This window comes from Lethenteron reissneri, chromosome 7, assembly GCF_015708825.2.
Source record: "Lethenteron reissneri isolate LAM-NWPU_2019-01 chromosome 7, ASM1570882v1, whole genome shotgun sequence".
NCBI classification, from domain to species: Eukaryota; Metazoa; Chordata; class Hyperoartia; order Petromyzontiformes; family Petromyzontidae; genus Lethenteron; species Lethenteron reissneri.
This window is the reverse complement of record NC_083785.1, coordinates 10,898,228-10,917,217: the sequence shown is the minus strand read 5'-3', so window position 1 is coordinate 10,917,217 and position 18,990 is coordinate 10,898,228. Positions and strand designations below refer to the sequence as shown.

The 18,990-nt window shown below is 56.2% G+C and overlaps 1 protein-coding gene across 1 annotated transcript in view; it reads left to right on the top strand.

The window, feature by feature from the left end:
- LOC133357612 (dynein axonemal heavy chain 11-like) overlaps positions 1-16,204 on the top strand; it is a 147,069-nt gene extending 130,865 nt beyond the window's left edge. The window contains 17 exon segments of the mRNA XM_061575642.1: positions 143-347; positions 1,950-2,114; positions 3,296-3,436; positions 4,478-4,648; positions 5,014-5,136; positions 5,824-6,017; positions 7,141-7,289; positions 7,947-8,074; positions 8,425-8,661; positions 8,813-9,004; positions 9,374-9,493; positions 10,327-10,569; positions 11,287-11,469; positions 11,719-11,834; positions 12,011-12,123; positions 12,347-12,487; positions 14,826-16,204. Of these exon segments, the coding sequence (XP_061431626.1) occupies positions 143-347; positions 1,950-2,114; positions 3,296-3,436; positions 4,478-4,648; positions 5,014-5,136; positions 5,824-6,017; positions 7,141-7,289; positions 7,947-8,074; positions 8,425-8,661; positions 8,813-9,004; positions 9,374-9,493; positions 10,327-10,569; positions 11,287-11,469; positions 11,719-11,834; positions 12,011-12,123; positions 12,347-12,487; positions 14,826-15,079 (2,875 nt within the window). The 3' untranslated portion in view covers positions 15,080-16,204.
- The last annotated feature ends 2,786 nt before the right edge of the window (positions 16,205-18,990 follow it).

Below are 18,990 nucleotides of genomic sequence, written 5' to 3'. Positions count from 1 at the left end.
TACGGTTCTACGGCATGCCCCGTCGATAGATCCACCGCACGAGGTGGATTATTAAAGAGCCACTCGGGGAGACGCCGTTTGGGCCACCGGCTGCCCCCTACGCGGAGAACCCCCCCACTCATCCCCCCCTCCCCCCTCCCAGGTTCATCAAGATCGGCGACAAGGAGTGCGAGTACCACCCGGACTTCCGGCTGGTGCTACACACCAAGCTGGCCAACCCGCACTACCGGCCCGAGCTGCAGGCTCAGACGACGCTCGTCAACTTCACGGTGACGCGCGACGGCCTCGAGGAGCAGCTGCTGGGCCGCGTCGTCAGCCGCGAGCGGCCCGACCTCGAAGGGGAGAAGGTGAGGCCGCCCTTCCCCCATCCCCCCGCCCCCCTTCCCCCTCCCGTTGTCGTTTGTCATTTTTGGGCGAGACGTTAACTACCTCGCCTGGTACACAGGAGGTCGTGGGTTCGATCCAGACCCTGACGCCTACTGCTGTATATTTGGAGTTTGCGTGTTCTCTCTCTCATCATCATCACAGTGGCTAGGAGATGTTAACTACCTTGCCTGGTATACAGGAGGTCGTGGGTTCGATCCAGACCCTGATGCCTGCTGCTGTATATTTGGAGTTTGCGTGTCTCTCTCTCATCATCATCACGGCGGCTAGGAGATGTTAACTACCTCGCCTGGTACACAGGAGGTCGTGGGTTCGATCCAGACCCTGATGTCTGCTGCTGTATATTTGGAGTTTGCGTGTCTCTCTCTCGTCATCATCATGGCGGCTAGGAGATGTTAACTACCTCGCCTGGTACACAGGAGGTCGTGGGTTCGATCCAGACCCTGATGTCTGCTGCTGTATATTTGGAGTTTGCGTGTCTCTCTCTCGTCATCATCATGGCGGCTAGGAGATGTTAACTACCTCGCCTGGTACACAGGTCGTGGGTTATATCCCGATCCTGATGCCTGCTGCTGGATATTTTGGAGTTTGCGCATCTCTTTCTCTTCCTGTGGTCACGTGGATTTTTCTCCGGATCCTCCGGTTTTTCCCTCCATGTTTAAAATCAACGTGCATTTAGAGTATTTGGCCGCTGTAAATTTCCTACGCAGTAAGCCACTTCGTTGAGCGTCCATGTGTGGCCAGGTCGCTTCTGAAAAGAATAGCCATATAGCTCCATGGGCCTTACCTGGTAGCATAAAAATCTTTTTAGAGTTTAACTCCAAATGTACAGGCGTCAGGGTCGGGAGCGAACCAATGTCCTGAGGAATTGGAAGGTAATTGTAGGCCTTAATTTTCTACTTGAACCTTGCAGACTGAGTTTAATTCCCGTCCGTGGCTAATGTCCGTGGCAGGTGACATCCAAATGGGTCCTTGGACCTCCCCTTTAAGTTAAAGCAGCCGAAAATGAGTACCGCGTGCGGTGTGTAAACATCGCCACTGCACTCACAGAACTTGCCCCAACAGTCTGTTTAAGGCTATGCGGGGGATCTTTGATCGTTGTTGCGTGCCCATGTGCGTTTGTGCGCTTGTGCCCGTGTGCCCGTGTGCGTGTGTGCTTGTGTGCTTGTGCCCGTGTGCGTGTGTGCTTGTGTGCATGTGCCCGTGTGCGTGTGTGCGCGTGTGCGTGTATGCTTGTGCCCGTGTGCGCGTGTGCATGTGTGCTTGTGCCCGTGTGCGTGTGTGCGTGTGTGCTTGTGCCCGTGTGCGCGTGTGCGTGTGTGCTTGTGCCCGTGTGCATGTGTGCGTGTGTGCTTGTGTCCGTGTGCGTGTGTGCGTGTGTGCTTGTGCCCGTGTGCGCATGTGCGTGTGTGCGCGTGTGCGTGTGTGCTTGTGCCCGTGTGCGCGTGTGTGCTCACGTATGCGCTTGTGCGTATGTGCCCGTGTGCGTATGTGCCCGTGTGTGCGTGTGTGCGTGTGCGCGTGTGCCCGTGTGCATGTGCACGCGTGGCGGCGGGCGGCTTCAGTCGGAGCTGACGACTCAGCAGAACAGCTTCAAGATCGAGCTGAAGCAGCTGGAGGACGAGCTGCTGACGCGCCTCTCGGCAGCGCACGGAAGCTTCCTGGGCGACACGCAGCTCGTGGAGAAGCTCGAGGAGACCAAGCGCACGGCCGCCGACATCGAGGCCAAGGCGAGCGCAGAGCGAGGGGTCGGGGGGGGGGAGCGAGGGGTCGGGGGGGGGAGCAGGGAGGAAATTTGGGAACGGGGAGGGTGCGAGCGGGGAGCAGGGAGGGAGCGGGGAGCAGGGAGGGAGCGGGGAACGGGGAGGGTGCGAGCGGGGAGCAGGGAGGGAGCGGGGAGGGAAGGAGTGGGGAGCAGGGGGAGTGCGAGCGGCAAGCACGGAGCGGGGAGGGAGCGAGTTAGAAGTTGGAAGGGAGTGAGTGAGGAGAGGGCGAGTGGAGAGCAGAGAGGGAGCAGAGAGGGAGCAGGGAGTGAGTGGGGAGGAAGCAGGGAGGGAGTGGGGAGGGAGCAAGTGGGGAGTGAGTGAATTGAGCGTGGAGATGAGCTGACCCGGTGCAAGCACGACGCTTCTACTGGAGGGAGCTAGCGCTCACCCGGCAACTTGGCCTGGCCGAACAAGACAGACACACAGACAGGCAAATAGAGAAAGGCAGACTGACTGAAAAACAGACATGTGAAGTAACAGACGCAGACAGAGGGGCAAACAGTCAGACAGACAAAACAAAGTAACCACAAAACCACAGGAATTAAGTGTAAACCCACAGTGGAATAAGGATTTTATATTTTTGTGTATATATTTTGCTACCCCACCACTGCCCTGGCAAGGGGAAAAGAGGTGATCATGGGACTGAGATCATGGGGCCTCATTTCTATTAACCGAGCCATGGGGACAGACGACTAGGGCGTGTTTGGGTGTTCCCTAATCATTCCTGGGCCAATCCTGGACCATTCCTCGGCTATTCCTGGGCCATTCCCGAGCCATTCGTGATCAATTCCTGGGCCGTTCCTGGGCTGGCGAAATGGCCTTTACAAGAGGCAGTGTCTAGAGAGCCCTCCTCCAAGAGGGACGGTATTTTGACCTTCTCTTCCACATTGTCCAGACATCTTGGAAGAGTTGTGAGCACCCACACTTTACCCCACCACACCCACGTGACCTGCGGTGGCGTAGCGAGGTCGGCGCGCGGGTCCCCGGCGACCGGGAATAAAATGAGGCTGCCCCTCCCTGCCCAATTTCGCCCGCCCGCTCCTCTCCGTAATGCCGTCACACCGCCCGCACGCTCGATAGCCACGCTCGCGCGGCCTAATGAGCGGCGCTCGCAGTGTCCGTGACGACGATGATGACGATGGCAGGTGCTGGAGGCCAAGGTGAATGAGCTGAGGATCAACGAGGCGCGGGAGCTGTACCGGGCGGTGGCCGTGCGCTCCTCCCTGCTCTTCTTCATCATCAACGACCTCAACTCCATCAACCCCATCTACCAGTTCTCCCTCAAGGTGCGGAGGGGGGGGGAGGGAGGAGGGAGGAGGGTGGAGGTGGCACTGGTGCTGATAGTGGCCAGTGTGTGTTTCTGTATCTGTGTGCGTGTGTGTGTGTGGGGCGTCTGTTAAGGCTATACCGGGGATATTTGTGTTGTGTGTGGAGCGTGGTGGCGTAGTGGTTCACGCACTGCGCTATGAACCTGGCGACTCGAGTTTGAATTCCCGTTGATGGCTATCATCAGTAACTCGGTTGAATTTTTTTTTTCATAAAAAGATGTGCCACCTGTACTCTCTGCGCCAACAGTGCCCACACACAAAGGAAAATATCCCCTGTATAGCCTTTAACAGACTTTTGGAGCAAGTGCTGTTTAGGGAGCACTAATGAAGGCCGGTATGGTCCACGAGGATGTGGGTGGCCAACACCACTCCCAGCTGCCCAGTGGCGATGTTTACACATTGCAGTCGGTACTCATTTGAGGCGGAGTCGACCTAGGGGAGTCCCAGAAGCATTTCAGGTAATCTTCGCTGCTTTTGGCCGCGAGCAGGTATCGAACTCGGGTCACGGGGTTCACAGCGCAGCACGCTCGTTTGTTGTTCTCACCCCACACCTCTGATTAGCATGGTCGACTACGTACGGTGCGAAAGAAGTTCAACACACACACATGCATAGCCCGCTACACTACCACTCCCGTCCCATTCCACACACGCGCGCTTGTACACAAACAAAGACAAAGATCCCCCGTGTAGCCTTAACAGACTGTAGGGGCAAGTGCTATTAGCGAGCACCTATGAAGGCTGGCACGGCACACGTGGAGGTGGGTGGCCAACACCACGCCGGACCGCCTTTGTCTCCTAGTGGCGATGTTTACACATCGCACCAGGTACTCATTTGAGGTTGAGTCGACCTAGGGGAGGCCCAGGACCGGTTCAGATAATCGTCACAGGTATTGGTGGCCGTGAGCAGGAATCGAACCCGGGTTGTCAGGTTCGTAAGCGCAGCGCGCTAACCGCTACACCACCGCTCCCCACAAACATACGCAACACGCATGCACGCAGGCCTTCACGGCGGTGTTCCACAAGGCGATGGACCGGGCGGTGGCCTCGGACGACGTGCACGAGCGGGTGCTGCACCTCACGGACTGCATCACGCACTCCGTCTTCGTCTACACCAGCCGCGGGCTGTTTGAGCGCGACAAGCTAACGTTCGCCGCACAGACCGCCTTCCAGGTGCCCGTCCCGTCCCATGCTGTCCTGTCCCCGTTCCATCCTGTACCCGTCCCGTCACATTCCCATCCCATCCCGTCCCATTCCCAACCCCATCCCGTTGCTATCTCCGTACCCGTCGCTAGCGTGCGTTGCCACCTGCGCAATGCACCACTGCGACAAGGTTCAACGCAATGCCACCCGGGGCTGGGTACAGATCGGTTCCTGCCACCCGGGAATAGATGTGCCGGACTTCCGGCCGTCAGCGTCTCCGACCTCCGAGTGTCCGACCGACCACGTTGGGCAGCGCCACCGGTCCCGAAGTTTTCGGCGGCATCCGACGGAGACGTTTTTCGACCGCCCTCGCTAATCCACGCCCCCCGCCGCAGATCCTGCTCGTGAACAAGGAGATTGAGGCTGGCGAGCTGGACTTCCTGCTGCGCTTCAACATCGAGCAGAGCTACTCGAGCCCCGTGGAGTTTCTCTCAGAGCAAGCATGGAGCGCCATCAAGGTGCGGCGCCGCGGAGAGGCCCGCTCGTGGGGTGACGGGCAGCGGACGGGTGGACAGAGAGACGGACGGACAGGTGGACAGAGAGACGGACAAAGAGATGAACAAAGAAATACATGGATGGATCGAGACAGACTCATGGATTGATGATCAAATGAACAGAAAGATGGTCAGCCTAATAGATGAAAAAGCGACATGGACAGACCGACAGATCAACAGATAGATGGATAAATATATATATGCATGTTGAACTTCTTTCGCACCGTACGTAGCAAACCGTGGTAATCGGAGGTGCGGGCAGACAGATCAGCACAGGCAGATGCAGCCATTCCCACTGATTGACAGAGAGATAGACAGACTCACGGAAAGAGTGGACGTTTGGATTGAAAGTTGGACAGAGAGATGACCTCCCAGTTGGGACTGGCTGGGAAGACGGATAAACAGGCAGGTGCACTTGCTCCCACTTGTGAACATAAAGAAGAGAACGGATGATGGGACCGACAGAAGGACTGATAACCCCCCGCCCCTCCCAAACAAACAATAACCCCCCGTGACCCGAGCGGGCGAGACCCTAGCCCCGTCCATCAGCTGACCGACCAAAGCGCCGCACGTGCAGACGTGCGGCGAGTGTCTCGCGTGCCGTTGACGCAACCGCCGCCGCCGCTGATGCCGTGCGCTCGCTCCCCGCAGGCCATGTCGCTCACGGACGACTTCCGCGGCCTCGACCGTGACATCGAGGGCTCGGCCAAGCGCTGGAAGAAGTTTGTGGAGTCGGAGGCTCCCGAGAAAGAGCGGCTGCCCCAGGACTGGAAGAACAAAACGCCGCTGCAGAAGCTGATCATGATCCGCGCGTTACGGCCCGACCGCATGACCTACGCCATCCGGTGAGACGCTACCACCGCCACCGCCGCCGCCAACACCGCCGTGGCGGGGGGTTCGATCCCGACCCTGTGACGCCTGTGGGTTTGGAGTTTGCGTGGATTTTTTTTCTATGGGTCCTCCGGGGTTTATTCCCCCTCCGCATTTAGTAGCGTGCGTTTAGGTTGTTTCGATAATTTGGGCCGCTTTTATTGAGCTGTCATTTGTGGGCTGGGTCGCTTCTGAAAATAAGTTAATGGCCGAGTGGGCTTTATCTCGTAGGATAAAAAAAATAGTTTAGTTTTATTTGTCAAATTTTGTTTACCTTTCTTATACTTTGCACTCCTGTCATGTTTTTGTATATCTGTGAAAAGAGCTTTATAGCTCATCGGATTCCTCCAGTTGTAAATAAATATTCTGATTCCGACGACGGTGGCAGCAGTGTCCTGCTCCACTGTCGCTTGAGTCAATTGGCAACCGGCGTTCTCTCCGATTGCACTGGTCAACACACTTCTTCTGGCATAAGGTATTCCAACGGTTTTAATGTAATTTTGGGGTGCTGATTCCAAATCTGGCATCAGTTGTTGTCTATCACAACAGGTTTATGAGATATTAAATATTGAATTTTCAATAAAAACTGCAGAAGAAAAATAGGAAATAAATGTGGATATCTACATAAAATTATATTATAAACACACTATCCTAAAAATACAGCACCATATTTTAAGACTAAAGCAGTCACTGACTCGCAACAACTTGCAATCATAAGTGACAGAGTTAATTTCGGGTAAAATCAATGGAAATGGGGTGTGCCGATAGCATAAAAATGAGATGTGATAGAGCAAATCTGACATCAGATTAGGAATCAGCACCCTGAAATTAGTCTAAAACAGCTGCAAAAGTCCAGGCCAGAAATGTTTTTTTTTGTTGACCAGTGTTGTCTTTCGTCTGCACGGTTGTTGTTGTTATTGTTGTTATTGTTGTTGTTGTGCCGACTTCTGTTCGCTTCGCTGCTGCCCTTTACCGGGGGATGGGGGGGGGGGTCTATCCCGTGGGGGGTTTCTCGTCGAGGGCTCTCGTGTCCCATGCTGACGACTTGTCGGCCCTCCTCCATCTTCGTGGTTTTTCCTTCCCGGCAAAAAACCAAAGGAACTTCGTGGAGGAGAAGCTCGGGGCGAAGTACGTGGAGGCGCGCGCCGCGGACTTTGCCGCGTCGTACGAGGAGAGCGGCCCGGGCACGCCGCTCCTCTTCGTCCTCTCGCCCGGCGTCGACCCCCTCAAGGACGTCGAGAGCCTCGGTGCGGGAGAGCGGTGACCCCCCCCCCCCGCCCCTCCTCGTCTCGGGACGTCGGAGCGATTAGCGTGAAGGCTGTCCATCCAGTGACGACGACGATGATATTGATGATGGCGGCGATGGCGGTAGTGGTGGCGGTGTTTCATCGTGAGCCCTTTGCTCTGTCCACTGCTGGATCGATGGATTTCCCCTACGCATTTAGAATCAACATCACGTATTTAGAGTATTTGGCTGCTATAAATTAACCTTATGGCGGGACCCCGGGGTCCCGCTATAAGGTTCAAATATCCACGTGATGATAATAAGCAACTTCGTCAAGCTCTGAAAAAGAGCTCCACAGCTCATTGGGGCCTTACCTGGTAAGTAAGTAAAAACAATGTAATTGTTTCAAGAGTTACAAAAGTTTTTTCGAGTTTTTTTGACTCCCGAGCCAGATTCAGATGTCTCGTGAGGACAGCATAGCACGATTTGGTTCCGGTTCGGCACGGCAAACAGCCAGCATGGAAAAAAAAAAAAATGACCCGTGCCATCGGAGATGGGTGGGGGGAGGAGGGGGTGAGGGCCGCGTGCTGCCCTGCGCCGTCTCGGCGGCCCGGAATCGTGCCGGTCGGGAAAACAAAACAAAATGGGTCGTCAGGCCTTCGTCTTTCCTCGCTCGCAGGCAAGAAACTGGGCTTCACCATCGACTCGGGCAAGCTGCACAACATCTCGCTGGGCCAGGGACAGGAGGCGGTGGCCGAGGAGGCCCTGGAGCGGGCGGCTCGCGAAGGCCACTGGGTCATCCTGCAGGTCCGGTCCCCCCCCCATCCCCCATCCCCCCCCCTTCTCTCTCCCCCCCCCCCCAGGAGCGACGCGCCCCCCGGTTGCCGTGGCAACGTTGGGCAACCATCGGCGGCCGGGAGCGCGTGCCGGGTAGCTTTTGGGCGGCAGAGACCGGGAGCGTAGAGGACGGGGTGGGACAGATGAGCAAGAGACGGAAGAAGCAAGTAGCGGTGAGGCAAGACCACGGAGGTGTTCGTCGACTGGAGTTGAGAAGTGTGAACGGACAGCGACGTTAGGCGGGCAACCGGTGTAGGCCTGACACGGGTAGGGGAGGCTTGGCGACAGCGGAGTGCCCACCCACGTGTTGATTGTTGCAGAACGTGCACCTGGTGTCGCGGTGGCTGGGCACGCTGGAGAAGCTGCTGGAGCGTCTGGGCGACGAGGACGGGGGCAGCAGCCCCGAGCTGCGGGTGTTCATCAGCGCCGAGCCGGCGGCCGAGCCCTCGGAGCACGTCATCCCGCAGGGCATCCTGGAGAGCTCCGTCAAGATCACCAACGAGCCGCCCTCGGGCATGATGGCCAACCTCCACGCAGCGCTGCTCAACTTCGACCAGGTGGCTTCGTCCGTCCGTCATTCGCCCGTCCGTCTGTCAGAGCAGAGAGACGGCGCTCTGAGCGTCCCCGGACTCGGGCAGCGCCCCGCGCTGGCGCCGCGAGGCGGGGCGGAGTGTAACGCTGCGGCCCCCGGGTCTCTCTGCCACGCAGGACACGCTGGAGACGTGCACGCGCGAGCACGAGTTCAAGAGCCTCCTCTTCTCGCTCTGCTACTTCCACGCGTGCGTCGCCGAGCGCCGCAAATTCGGGCCCCAGGGCTGGAACCGCAGCTACCCGTTCAACACGGGCGACCTCACCATCTCGTGCAACGTGCTCTACAACTACCTGGAGGCCAACGCCAAGGCACCGGCACCGCACCGCATCACACGGACCACGGCCACCGCACGCACCCACCGCGAGCACGATACATGTCGACCGGCGCCGCGCCAATCCCGTGCGGGCCCGGCACGAGGAAGTCGGGTGCCTCCTACTCACGGCGTCCCGTTCGTCACCCACATATTTCTTTATCTTTTTTTGCACCAGCAAAGGCCCAATGAGCTACGTCGCTCCTTTTCAGAAGCGCCATTGGCCACAAATGATAGCCCAACGAAGTGGCTTGTCATCGCGTGGACATGTACAGCAGCAGCCCAATGCTCTGAACGCTCGTTTCACAGCGGGGTGGGGGTTCAGGGTGGCTGTCGTCAACATGCTGCACCTGCTACACGTGCGCAGGTGCCGTGGGAGGACCTGCGCTACCTCTTCGGCGAGATTATGTACGGGGGCCACATCACGGACGACTGGGACCGGCGCCTCTGCCGTGCCTACCTGCAGGAGCTGGTGCACCCCGAACAGGTGTGTACGTGTGTGTACGTGTGTGTGCGTGTGTGTGTGTATCTTGGGGAGTGGTGGTGTAGCGGTTAGCTCGCTGCGCTACGACCCTGGTGAACCGGGTTTGATTTCCACTCACGGTCAATACCAGTGATTATTATCTGAACCGGTTCTGGGCCTCCCCTAGGTCGACTCAGCCTCAAATGAGTACCTGGTGCGGTGCGTAAAAACATCGTCACTAGGGGTACAAAGGCGGCCGGGCGTGGTGCTGGCCACCCACCACTCTCGTGTGCCGTGCCGGCCTTCATAGGTGCAACTCGCTAACAGCACTTGTCCATATAGTCTGTTAAGGCTATACGGGGGATCTTTGTCTTTTGTCTTTGTGTGTGTGTGTGTGTACGCCTGTTGAGCTTCTTTTGCGCCGTACATCAGCCAACCGCGGTAATCGGTGGTGCGCCCGCCGCCGACGGCCACCGTCGCCAGGACTTTGACGTGGCCGGCGGGCGAGCATCCCGCGCTCATTCACGCGCACTGTGAATCATTATTTCAACTTGGAGCGGGGCGCCACCGCGCAGTGGTACTCGGGGAACGGGCGAATGCTAGAGAGAGAGAGAGAGGACGACTCGGAGGCGCCATGAGGAGGAACCGATGGGACACGCTTCGTGTTGACATTTTGAGCTGAAAATTTGGCGCAACCCCAATGTTATCCTCACGAATCCAGGGTCCTCTCGATCTGCTTGGGGTCCCTGAGCTTCGGCTCGGTTCTTGGCTCACTTGCGCCGAGCGCTGATTCGGCCGCCTGCCCCCTCCCCCGCTCCCCTCCCCCCCGCCCCCCACTCCGTCACCTCCTCCGCAAGCTGGATGGCGAGTTTTCCCTGGCGCCCGGCTTCCTGGCCCCGCCGAACCTGGACTACCCAGGCTACCACCGCTACGTGGACGAATGCCTGCCCCCCGAGAGCCCCGCGCTCTACGGGCTGCACCCCAACGCCGAGATCGAGTTCCTCACCCTCACCTCCTCGGCGCTCTTCCGCACGCTGCTCGAGCTGCAGCCGCGCGACAACGCCGGCGGGGAGGGGGCGGCCGGCACGGCCGAGGAGAAGGTCAGGCCCGGGGGTCGTGGGCGTTTGTGTGTGTGTGGGGGTCGTGGGGGGTTGTGTGTGGGGGTCGTGGGCGGTTGTGTGTGGGGGTCGTGGGCGGTTGTGTGTGGGGGTCGTGGGCGGTTGTGTGTGGGGGTCGTGGGCGGTTGTGTGTGGGGGTCGTGGGCGGTTGTGTGTGGGGGTCGTGGGGTTATGAGGGTCACGTGGTCATGGGAGTCATGGGTGTCATGTGGGTCGTGGTGATTGTGGGGTCGTGGGGATTGTGAGGTCGTGGGGGTCGTGGGGTCATGTTGCGGAGGAGGGGGAACCCACCGACGACCCTATAGTGCTTTAGATGAGCGAGAGCAGTTGGGTTTATTTCATCTCCCAGCTGAATAAAGGACAAGAAGGAATAAACAAAGGAGACGGAATAGGAGAGACCATGGCACGGCTGATTTTTTATTTTAATTGCGCTGGAAACGTAGCGCAGTTACGGGAAGAGGTGTCGTCCAGACTGACCTGGGTGAGTGAGTGAGTGGGTGAATGCGTGAGCGCATGACTTAATGGGTGGGCGAGTGAGTGCATGAGTGAGTGAGTGAGTGAACGACTGATGTGATTGAGTGAGAACGAGTGAGCGAGTGTGTCAGCGAGCGCGTGGGCGAGCGAGTTTGTTCCTTCCTCTCGCTGGTGCCATGCGTGACGACCGTTGTGGATCACCGGGAGCTTCTCCGCGTCTCGCAGGTGAAGGGCGTCCTCGACGACATCGTGGAGAGGCTGCCCGAGGAGTTCCACATGGCGGAGGTGATGGGCAAGACGGCGGAGCGCTCGCCCTTCGTGCTTGTCTGCTTCCAGGAGTGCGAGCGCATGAACCTGCTCCTCGGGGAGGTGCGCCGCTCGCTGCACGAGCTCGACCTGGGCCTCAAGGTGACAACGGGTGACGCGAGACCGTCTTTATTCTGCTTCTTCTTCATATTCTTCTGGTTCCCAACAAGAGCCCGATGCAGCGACGGACAATCAACAAAAAGGAGGGGAAGAGGGAGGGAAAGTTGGGGTCGTCCGTTCGAATTCTTATTCTAAGGCATTTTGGAGTGGTTCTCTGATGAAATTACTACAAATGTAAATATAATTGTGTGTGTGTGTATATATTTTTGGGGCATTATTTTTTTGCGTCAGGGTGAGCTGACCATATCAGCCGAGATGGAGAGGCTGCAGAATGCTCTGTTTTACGACCTGGTTCCCGACTCATGGACCAAGCTGGCCTACCCGTCAACCTACGGCCTGGCGCGGTGGTACGCAGCCTCCTGCAGCAAACAAAAAACATAAACAACAAACATCAACAACAACCATCAACAACATCAACAACAAACATAAACAACAACAGCCGCCATTCGCCACCGAGCGGCGGTGACGTCACCACACGGCGCTCTTGTATGTGTGTGTGTGCGCGGTGGGAATGCGCTTCCAGGTTCGCGGATCTGCTGCTGCGATGCCGTGAGCTGGACACGTGGACGCACGATCTGGCGCTACCGGCCGTGGTGTGGCTCTCCGGCTTCTTCAACCCGCAGTCCTTCCTGACGGGTAGGGGACGCTCCTCCTCACGGCGCGGCCCCAACGCGAACACAGACTCGGGGAGGTCCACGCAGTCCACCCACGATCGACCGCCCATAAACCAAACCCAGAATCGACCGCCCATAAACCAAACCCACGATTGACCACCCATTAACAAACCCACGATCTACCGCCCATAAACCAAGCCCACGATTAACCGCCCGTGGTAACGGGTGTCGTTGGGGCGGTGCAGCGATCATGCAGGTAGCTGCGCGCAGGAACGAGTGGCCGCTGGACCGGATGACCCTCGCCGTGGACGTGACCAAGAAGGGCAAGGACGACGTGGGGCACGCGCCACGCGAGGGCGCCTACGTGCACGGCCTCTTCATGGAAGGTGCGGGGGTGGAGAGATCACGGGGATGGAGAGATCGGGGGGAGGGAGAGATGGGGGAGAGATGGACAGAGCGATGGGGGAGAGATGTGGGAGAGAAGGGGGGGAGAGATGGGGGTAGAGATGGGGGTAGAGATGGGGGAGAGAAGGGGGGGAGAGATGGGAGAGAGAAGGGGGGGAGAGATGGGGGGAGAGAAGGGGGGGGGAGAGGGGGGGAGAGATGGGGGGCGAGATGTGGGAGAGATGGGGGCGAGATGTGGGAGAGATGGGGGAGAGATGGAGGGAGAGATGGGGGAGATGGGGGGCGAGATGTGGGAGAGATGGGGGAGAGATGGGGGAGATAAGGGGGGGAGAGAAGGAGGGGATAGATGGGGGATAGATGGGGGAGAGATGGGGGGAGAGATGGGGGGAGAGAAGGGGGGAGAGATGAGGGGGGAGAGATGGGGGGAGAGATGGGGGGAGAGATGGGGGGAGAGATGGGGGGAGAGATGGGGGGAGAGAGGGGGGGAGAGATGGGGGGAGAGATGGGGGGAGAGATGGGGGGAGAGATGGGGGGAGAGATGGGGGAGAGATGGGGGGAGAGATGGGGGAGAGATGGGGGGAGAGATGGGGGGAGAGATGGGGGGAGAGATGGGGGAGAGATGGGGGAGAGATGGGGGGAGAGATGGGGGAGAGATGGGGGGAGAGATGGGGGGAGAGATGGGGGGAGAGATGGGGGGAGAGATGGGGGGAGAGATGGGGGGAGAGATGGGGGGAGAGATGGGGGGAGAGATGGGGGGAGAGATGGGGGGAGAGATGGGGGAGAGATGGGGGGAGAGATGGGGGGAGAGATGGGGGAGAGGGGGGGAGAGATGGGGGGAGAGATGGGGGGAGAGGAGAGATGGGGGAGATGGGGGGAGAGATGGGGGGAGAGATGGGGGAGAGATGGGGGAGAGATGGGGGAGAGATGGGGGAGAGATTGAGGAGAGATTGAGGACGAGATTGGGCCAATATGCATCAAGACGGAGGTGAGATCGTGGTGAGATTGAGGTCGGATCGGGGCACCAGCTGCGTCACCATCCATACATAACCGCTGTGCTGAGTGTTCTGCCCAAGGGCAGCTCCTTGGCTCAGATTCCCTCCATCGCATCCGATCAACGACGCTCTCGCGCTCTCCCCCTCGCAATGCCACGCGCTCGCTGCACGCTGCGGTTCTTGAGCCGTGGGCACAATGGGCAGCGGTGTTGTTGAGGTGACACCATCACCGGCTGCAGCCTAACGTCATTCGCCATTCCCAGGACGAGGGTCACGTGCAGGTCGAGTTTGTGTAACTGGGCGAGAAATCGAGAGACAAGGGAAGAGTCTCAGTTGCGAGCGTGAACGTCGCGTCACCAAAATGGCATTGGCAAAGCAAGTAAAATAAGAGTCGAGGGTGGAAAAGAGAATAGGCTTCACCCCTGTACGGCAATAATAATTACCACGAGCTTTTGTGTGCTTAATGCGGACTCGATGCCATGTAATAGGTGTGTCTATTCAGCATTTGAACGTCTTAACACCTCCTGTGCAATTGCCGGAGAGGCGTAGGGCCTAGAATGTTTTCATCGTCACTCCGTTGAGCTATCATTTGTGGCCAGGTCGCTTCTGAAAAGAAGAAGCTAATAGCTCAGTGGACTTTGCCTAACAGTTATTTTTTATTACCTTTCCTATACTGTGCACACTGCCGTCGTGTTTTCGCATCGTTTGTTGTCGTAACGTTCTGACCCCGTGCCCCCCACTGAACATCCGTGAAAAAAAGAGCTTCACGGCTCATCGGATTCCTCCTGCAGTAATACCGACTCCGATTCTGACAGAGGGTCTCTGTACGTAGAACTCCTCCCAACCACTCCCCCTCGGCAAGTCTCCCCGTCGCGTTGTGCGCGTTTGTGCCCACGCGCCCCCCCCCCCCCCCCCCAGTCTCAAAGTGTTAGAGCAGAGAACGCCAAAAGGCGAATCGCCGTTGTGCTTATTCTTAGGTTTTTTCGGTAAAGTCACGTCGGTAAAAAAATTTTAAATTAATAAAATAATAATAAAATAAAAATCACGACGTTTCGGAGGCAACACAAGCTTCAGTCTTCAGGTGGAACCGTCACAGCACGACAGCTGTATCAAGTGAGACGGTTCCACCTGAAGACAGAAGCTTGTGTTGCCTCCGAAACGTCGTGATTTTTATTTTATTTTTATTAATTTTTATTTTTCAACTACGTGACTTTACCGAAAAAACCTAAGAATATTAATCCTTGCAGTCACGAAAGCTTCAAATCTGGAATTAATCGTCGTTGTGCTGTTCGCGACGCAATCTCCCCTTTTCCGCAACCCCTCGCAGGCGCCAGGTGGGACGGGCAGGCTGGTCTCGTGGCCGAGGCCCGCCTCAAGGAGCTGACGCCTGCGATGCCGGTGATGTTCGTCCGGGCGGTGCCCGCCGAGCGGCAGCAGGAGGCGGCGCGCGGCCTGTACGAGTGCCCCGTGTACCGCACCAAGGCGCGGGGCCCCACCTACGTGTGGACCTTCGGCCTGCGCACCAAGCAGCGCCCCGCCAAGTGGGTGCTCGCCGGAGTCGCCCTGCTGCTCAACGTGTGAGGTGTCTCACGACGCCGGTCGGACGGACGGACAGACGGACGGCTGGTGGCGGTTGGTGGCGGCGGTGGAGGGGTCGACGGTGGGGCAGGCCGGCCCGACGCAGGCCGGAAGGCCCGTCGAGTTGCGGCAGCCGCACGGCGACCCGGCCGTTGCGTACAGACTTTACCCCTTCCGGCAATGCTACAGGAGGTGTTAAGATGATCACACGCCAAATAAGACACCTAAGTGTTTATTTGCATGTTTCACCGCAAGCCAGCCGCTCGGGCCGACAGCCACCCGAGCAGTTAGCCAGATGGTCAGATGGCCGGTGACCCAGTAAATAGCCAGCCCAGCCCCGGCAGAGCCACTCGGCTCGACGCTCATTCACACAGCTGCACGGCCACAGATCCGGTCAGCGAAATGCTCAAACGCCAATCCATGCAAACATCCATACAGACGGCTAGCCTGGAAGTCAGCTGGTCAACGCACCCTGGCCAATCACGCAGTGCAGTAGCCAGCCAGACAGCCAGACAGCCACTCGGACAACTGCTCTGCCAGACAGCCATCCAAGTACCCAGTTAATCATTCACAGACACTCACACGTCCAATCAATCATTGCAGCCAGTCATCTAGCCAGTCATCCAGCCAGTCATCCAGCCAGTCATCCAGTCAGCCATCCAGCCAGTCATCCATCCACCTTGTCAACTAACCAGTCAGGACAGCTAGCTGGCTAGTCAGCCATGCAGATAGCCAGCCAACCTCCGAAGCCACCCACCCAGTCACCAACACCCTCTGTGATGCTGGTCGTCAGCCAGTTACTCAGGTGACCAGCGCTCATCTATGACCACAGCTGTGAGACCCAATTCTATCCATGACACGTATTGCGCTGTGATGTACCACCAAGCTCTCCTGGGAGCCCAGAGCATAAATTACTTAGTTAATTAGAGTTGACTAAAGTTACTCCCAATTGATTGCAATTCCCTTAATAGCCATTACGAATCCTACATGGCACATGGTGCCCTCTACTTCATAATTTTACGTTTGATATCGAATAATCTTCAGCCCTTGCTCGATCCACTGCTGGATGAAGGCACCTCCACGCCTTGTCTGTCTAGGGAGTTGGTATGACCATACTTCACCGCGCTGGCCAATGCGGGGCCAGGGTGGGGGGAGTGTGGGGGGAGGGTGGGGGGTGACCCGTAACCAGTTGCCCGTGAACGGGGGAATTGAACTCGGGTCGCCGGATTCGGTTTGTGCACTGCGCCAAACTGCCGTGCCACCGAAGCGGGCCAAAGGTCCCGCGTCACTCCGCACGTTGCAACTCAAAGTTGCGCAAGCGAGGGGTTGCCCACCGCTGTCGGTCGCCCCGTGGGTTGCAGGCGCTGCCCTCTGGTGTCAACGGGTCCGGCACGCTGGACTCGTGCTCCAGAGGGTCGCCAGTTGGCTCCCATCTCCCCGTGCGGCAGCTGAGACGGGCCTCGTGCGGTGGTGGGGCGCGGTGTGGGTACTTCAACCTCTCCGCAACGCGTCCGGTTGATGCGGAACAGGGAGACCCGACAGCCCGTAGAGCTCTCCTCGAGCGGGAGACCCTTCCGCCAGCAGTGGCGCGAGCGAGAAATTGCGGGGCTGCGCCTTTGACCGTGATTTGTTTACGATAAGTTTGTGTATGTGGGTGCGCATTTTCAGACGTTAATTTATTCACCCTGAGCACATCTGAGACAAACGACAGCAAGCATTAGTTTTTTTTTCTTCAATGTACGGGGGTGGCGGGGGGGGGAGCGGGAATCCATTCATAGATAACCCACTAAAACAATGTGCATAAATTAACGTACAGAATATTTAAAAAGATGATTCGCGAAGCCTCAACGTGTCTCCCGCACATCTCAGTTCGCTTATTAGACCCCTTAACGCTCTTCTGCGAAAGACACGCCGAGGCCATCGCACTATTTGCATCACCTATTGAGAAGAAGTTCAAAGAGGGTCATTAGGGAGCGGTGGGGGTGTCTACAAATGGATCACCCTGTACGTGGCGGGTTCACGTGACCCCCCCTGCAGCCCGCTGCATTGAACACAACGTTAAACCGGGAAGAAACATCGCGCGTACGGCACGGATTCTTGGAACGCTATTGATTGAAAAAGCGCGGGTCAGCATCAGAAGTGTTTTGACTTTGCGATGATAACGGAAGGGGGGGCGGGGGTGCATAGTGCGTGCAGCTGACGCTTGGATCAGTGTGGGCCAATGTGGGCCGGGTTTCTCCAGGATATGTCCTCTAAACAGCAACGCAGCTACTCACACTACAGCTTCATTCGTATTGGATTTATCATGAGCGTGCCACCGACCTCCCTCCCTTTGCGGACGGACATAGCGAACGCATGAACACGTTCAACCTTAGCTGGAAAACTTTGGAAGTTAACCGAATCGTGACCGTGAATCGCAAAATGTAATGGCATCAACCGGGTTGTAGGGCGGGGGTATGAATCTTTTACACCGTATTTAGCCATAATTATTTCTGCTAAATCAAAAACTACGTGAAGACGGGTTTAAGGATGACATTTTATCAGCGGCATTGATTGCTCTTTGCATTGATTGCATGAGCGTTTTGGGAGTGTGGTTTCTGATTGTAAGTACTGTACAATAAATGAGAAAATTGACAATGCTCTTTATAACGCTCATATGTTGAACTAAATGTGGTTTGTCATGTTGTATGCCCAACGGTATTTTATTTGCGATTCGTCAAATGATCGGCCCGTGTTCCATTGGTCAAACAAACGTAGGTTTCGTGAGTGCTGTGTCAATGTGAAATGTAACATTTAATTTTTAGGATAAAACTAAATTCAATGCCATTTTGGGTAAAATGGCTAAAATGTACTTTATATTAATCTTAAAAAGAGTACATTTTTATCTCATTTGTACACCAAAATGATATTAAAATGTTAAATTAATGCTTAGTCTGTGTTATATTTTTAAGAGAAAACACAAGTATCTATTTGAATATATAAAAAATATGAACCAAATTTATTTGCTGAAAATGGGAAAGAGAAAGTTTCAATAGGGATTACCATCGATACGGCTATTTTAATAAACACAATAGACAGGAAGGACAATATCAAAGGGCTCGCATAATGCACATGCATAATGTACGTTGCCTCATTAAACCCCCCCCCCCCCCCCCCCACTTTACGTAAGAGCACAGAAGTGTGGCCACCACATCTACGCCTCTATATGAGGAAGGAAACAGTAAGACTTCTCCACAAATCTGGCTGTCGCCTGATGAAGCGAGTTGTAATTACTGGCAAAACGTCGTACTCAGATTGTAAATGTAGTGGCTTGGCTCTCCAACACACAACCGGTGTGCTGTACTAGTGACGAATTGGCCACGTTCTGTTTACATGACAAACCTTACTAGTTGGCTATCGGGTGGTGGCGGGTTTTAACGACACATTTATATATTTACGCGTCCTAACCCAAAAAAAACTCTATTACAGATGTTTTTTTAATAAAATATTAGTGCACTTATGTATTTACTGCTTGTTTACGCAGGCAATGCCTCGACTCTTTTTCAGGAGGGTCCTGCCAAGTATTCGCAGTCAGGGAGAGGGGGGCCCAATGTTGCTGTGTGATTGCAATTGAGTAGGCAATTGCAGGTACATTTTTTCGTGCGATGTTGTGGCCACTACCGGTTACAATGTGATCCTTTCCGCTATGGGAGGAAACCCATCCAGAACACGGAGGGGATGACGTACAAACTCCACACAGGCACCCGAGTTGGGAATCGAACCCAGACACTTGTGCCTGCGAGACAGGAGTGTTACCCACTGCCGCCCTCATCTCGTTTTCGTAAAAAAGGTTGAGCTATTTTATTTGAATGCATGTTCAATCTGGTATCATGATGAATGTTATTACAGAAAAAATACCAATCCTTTTCAAAAGG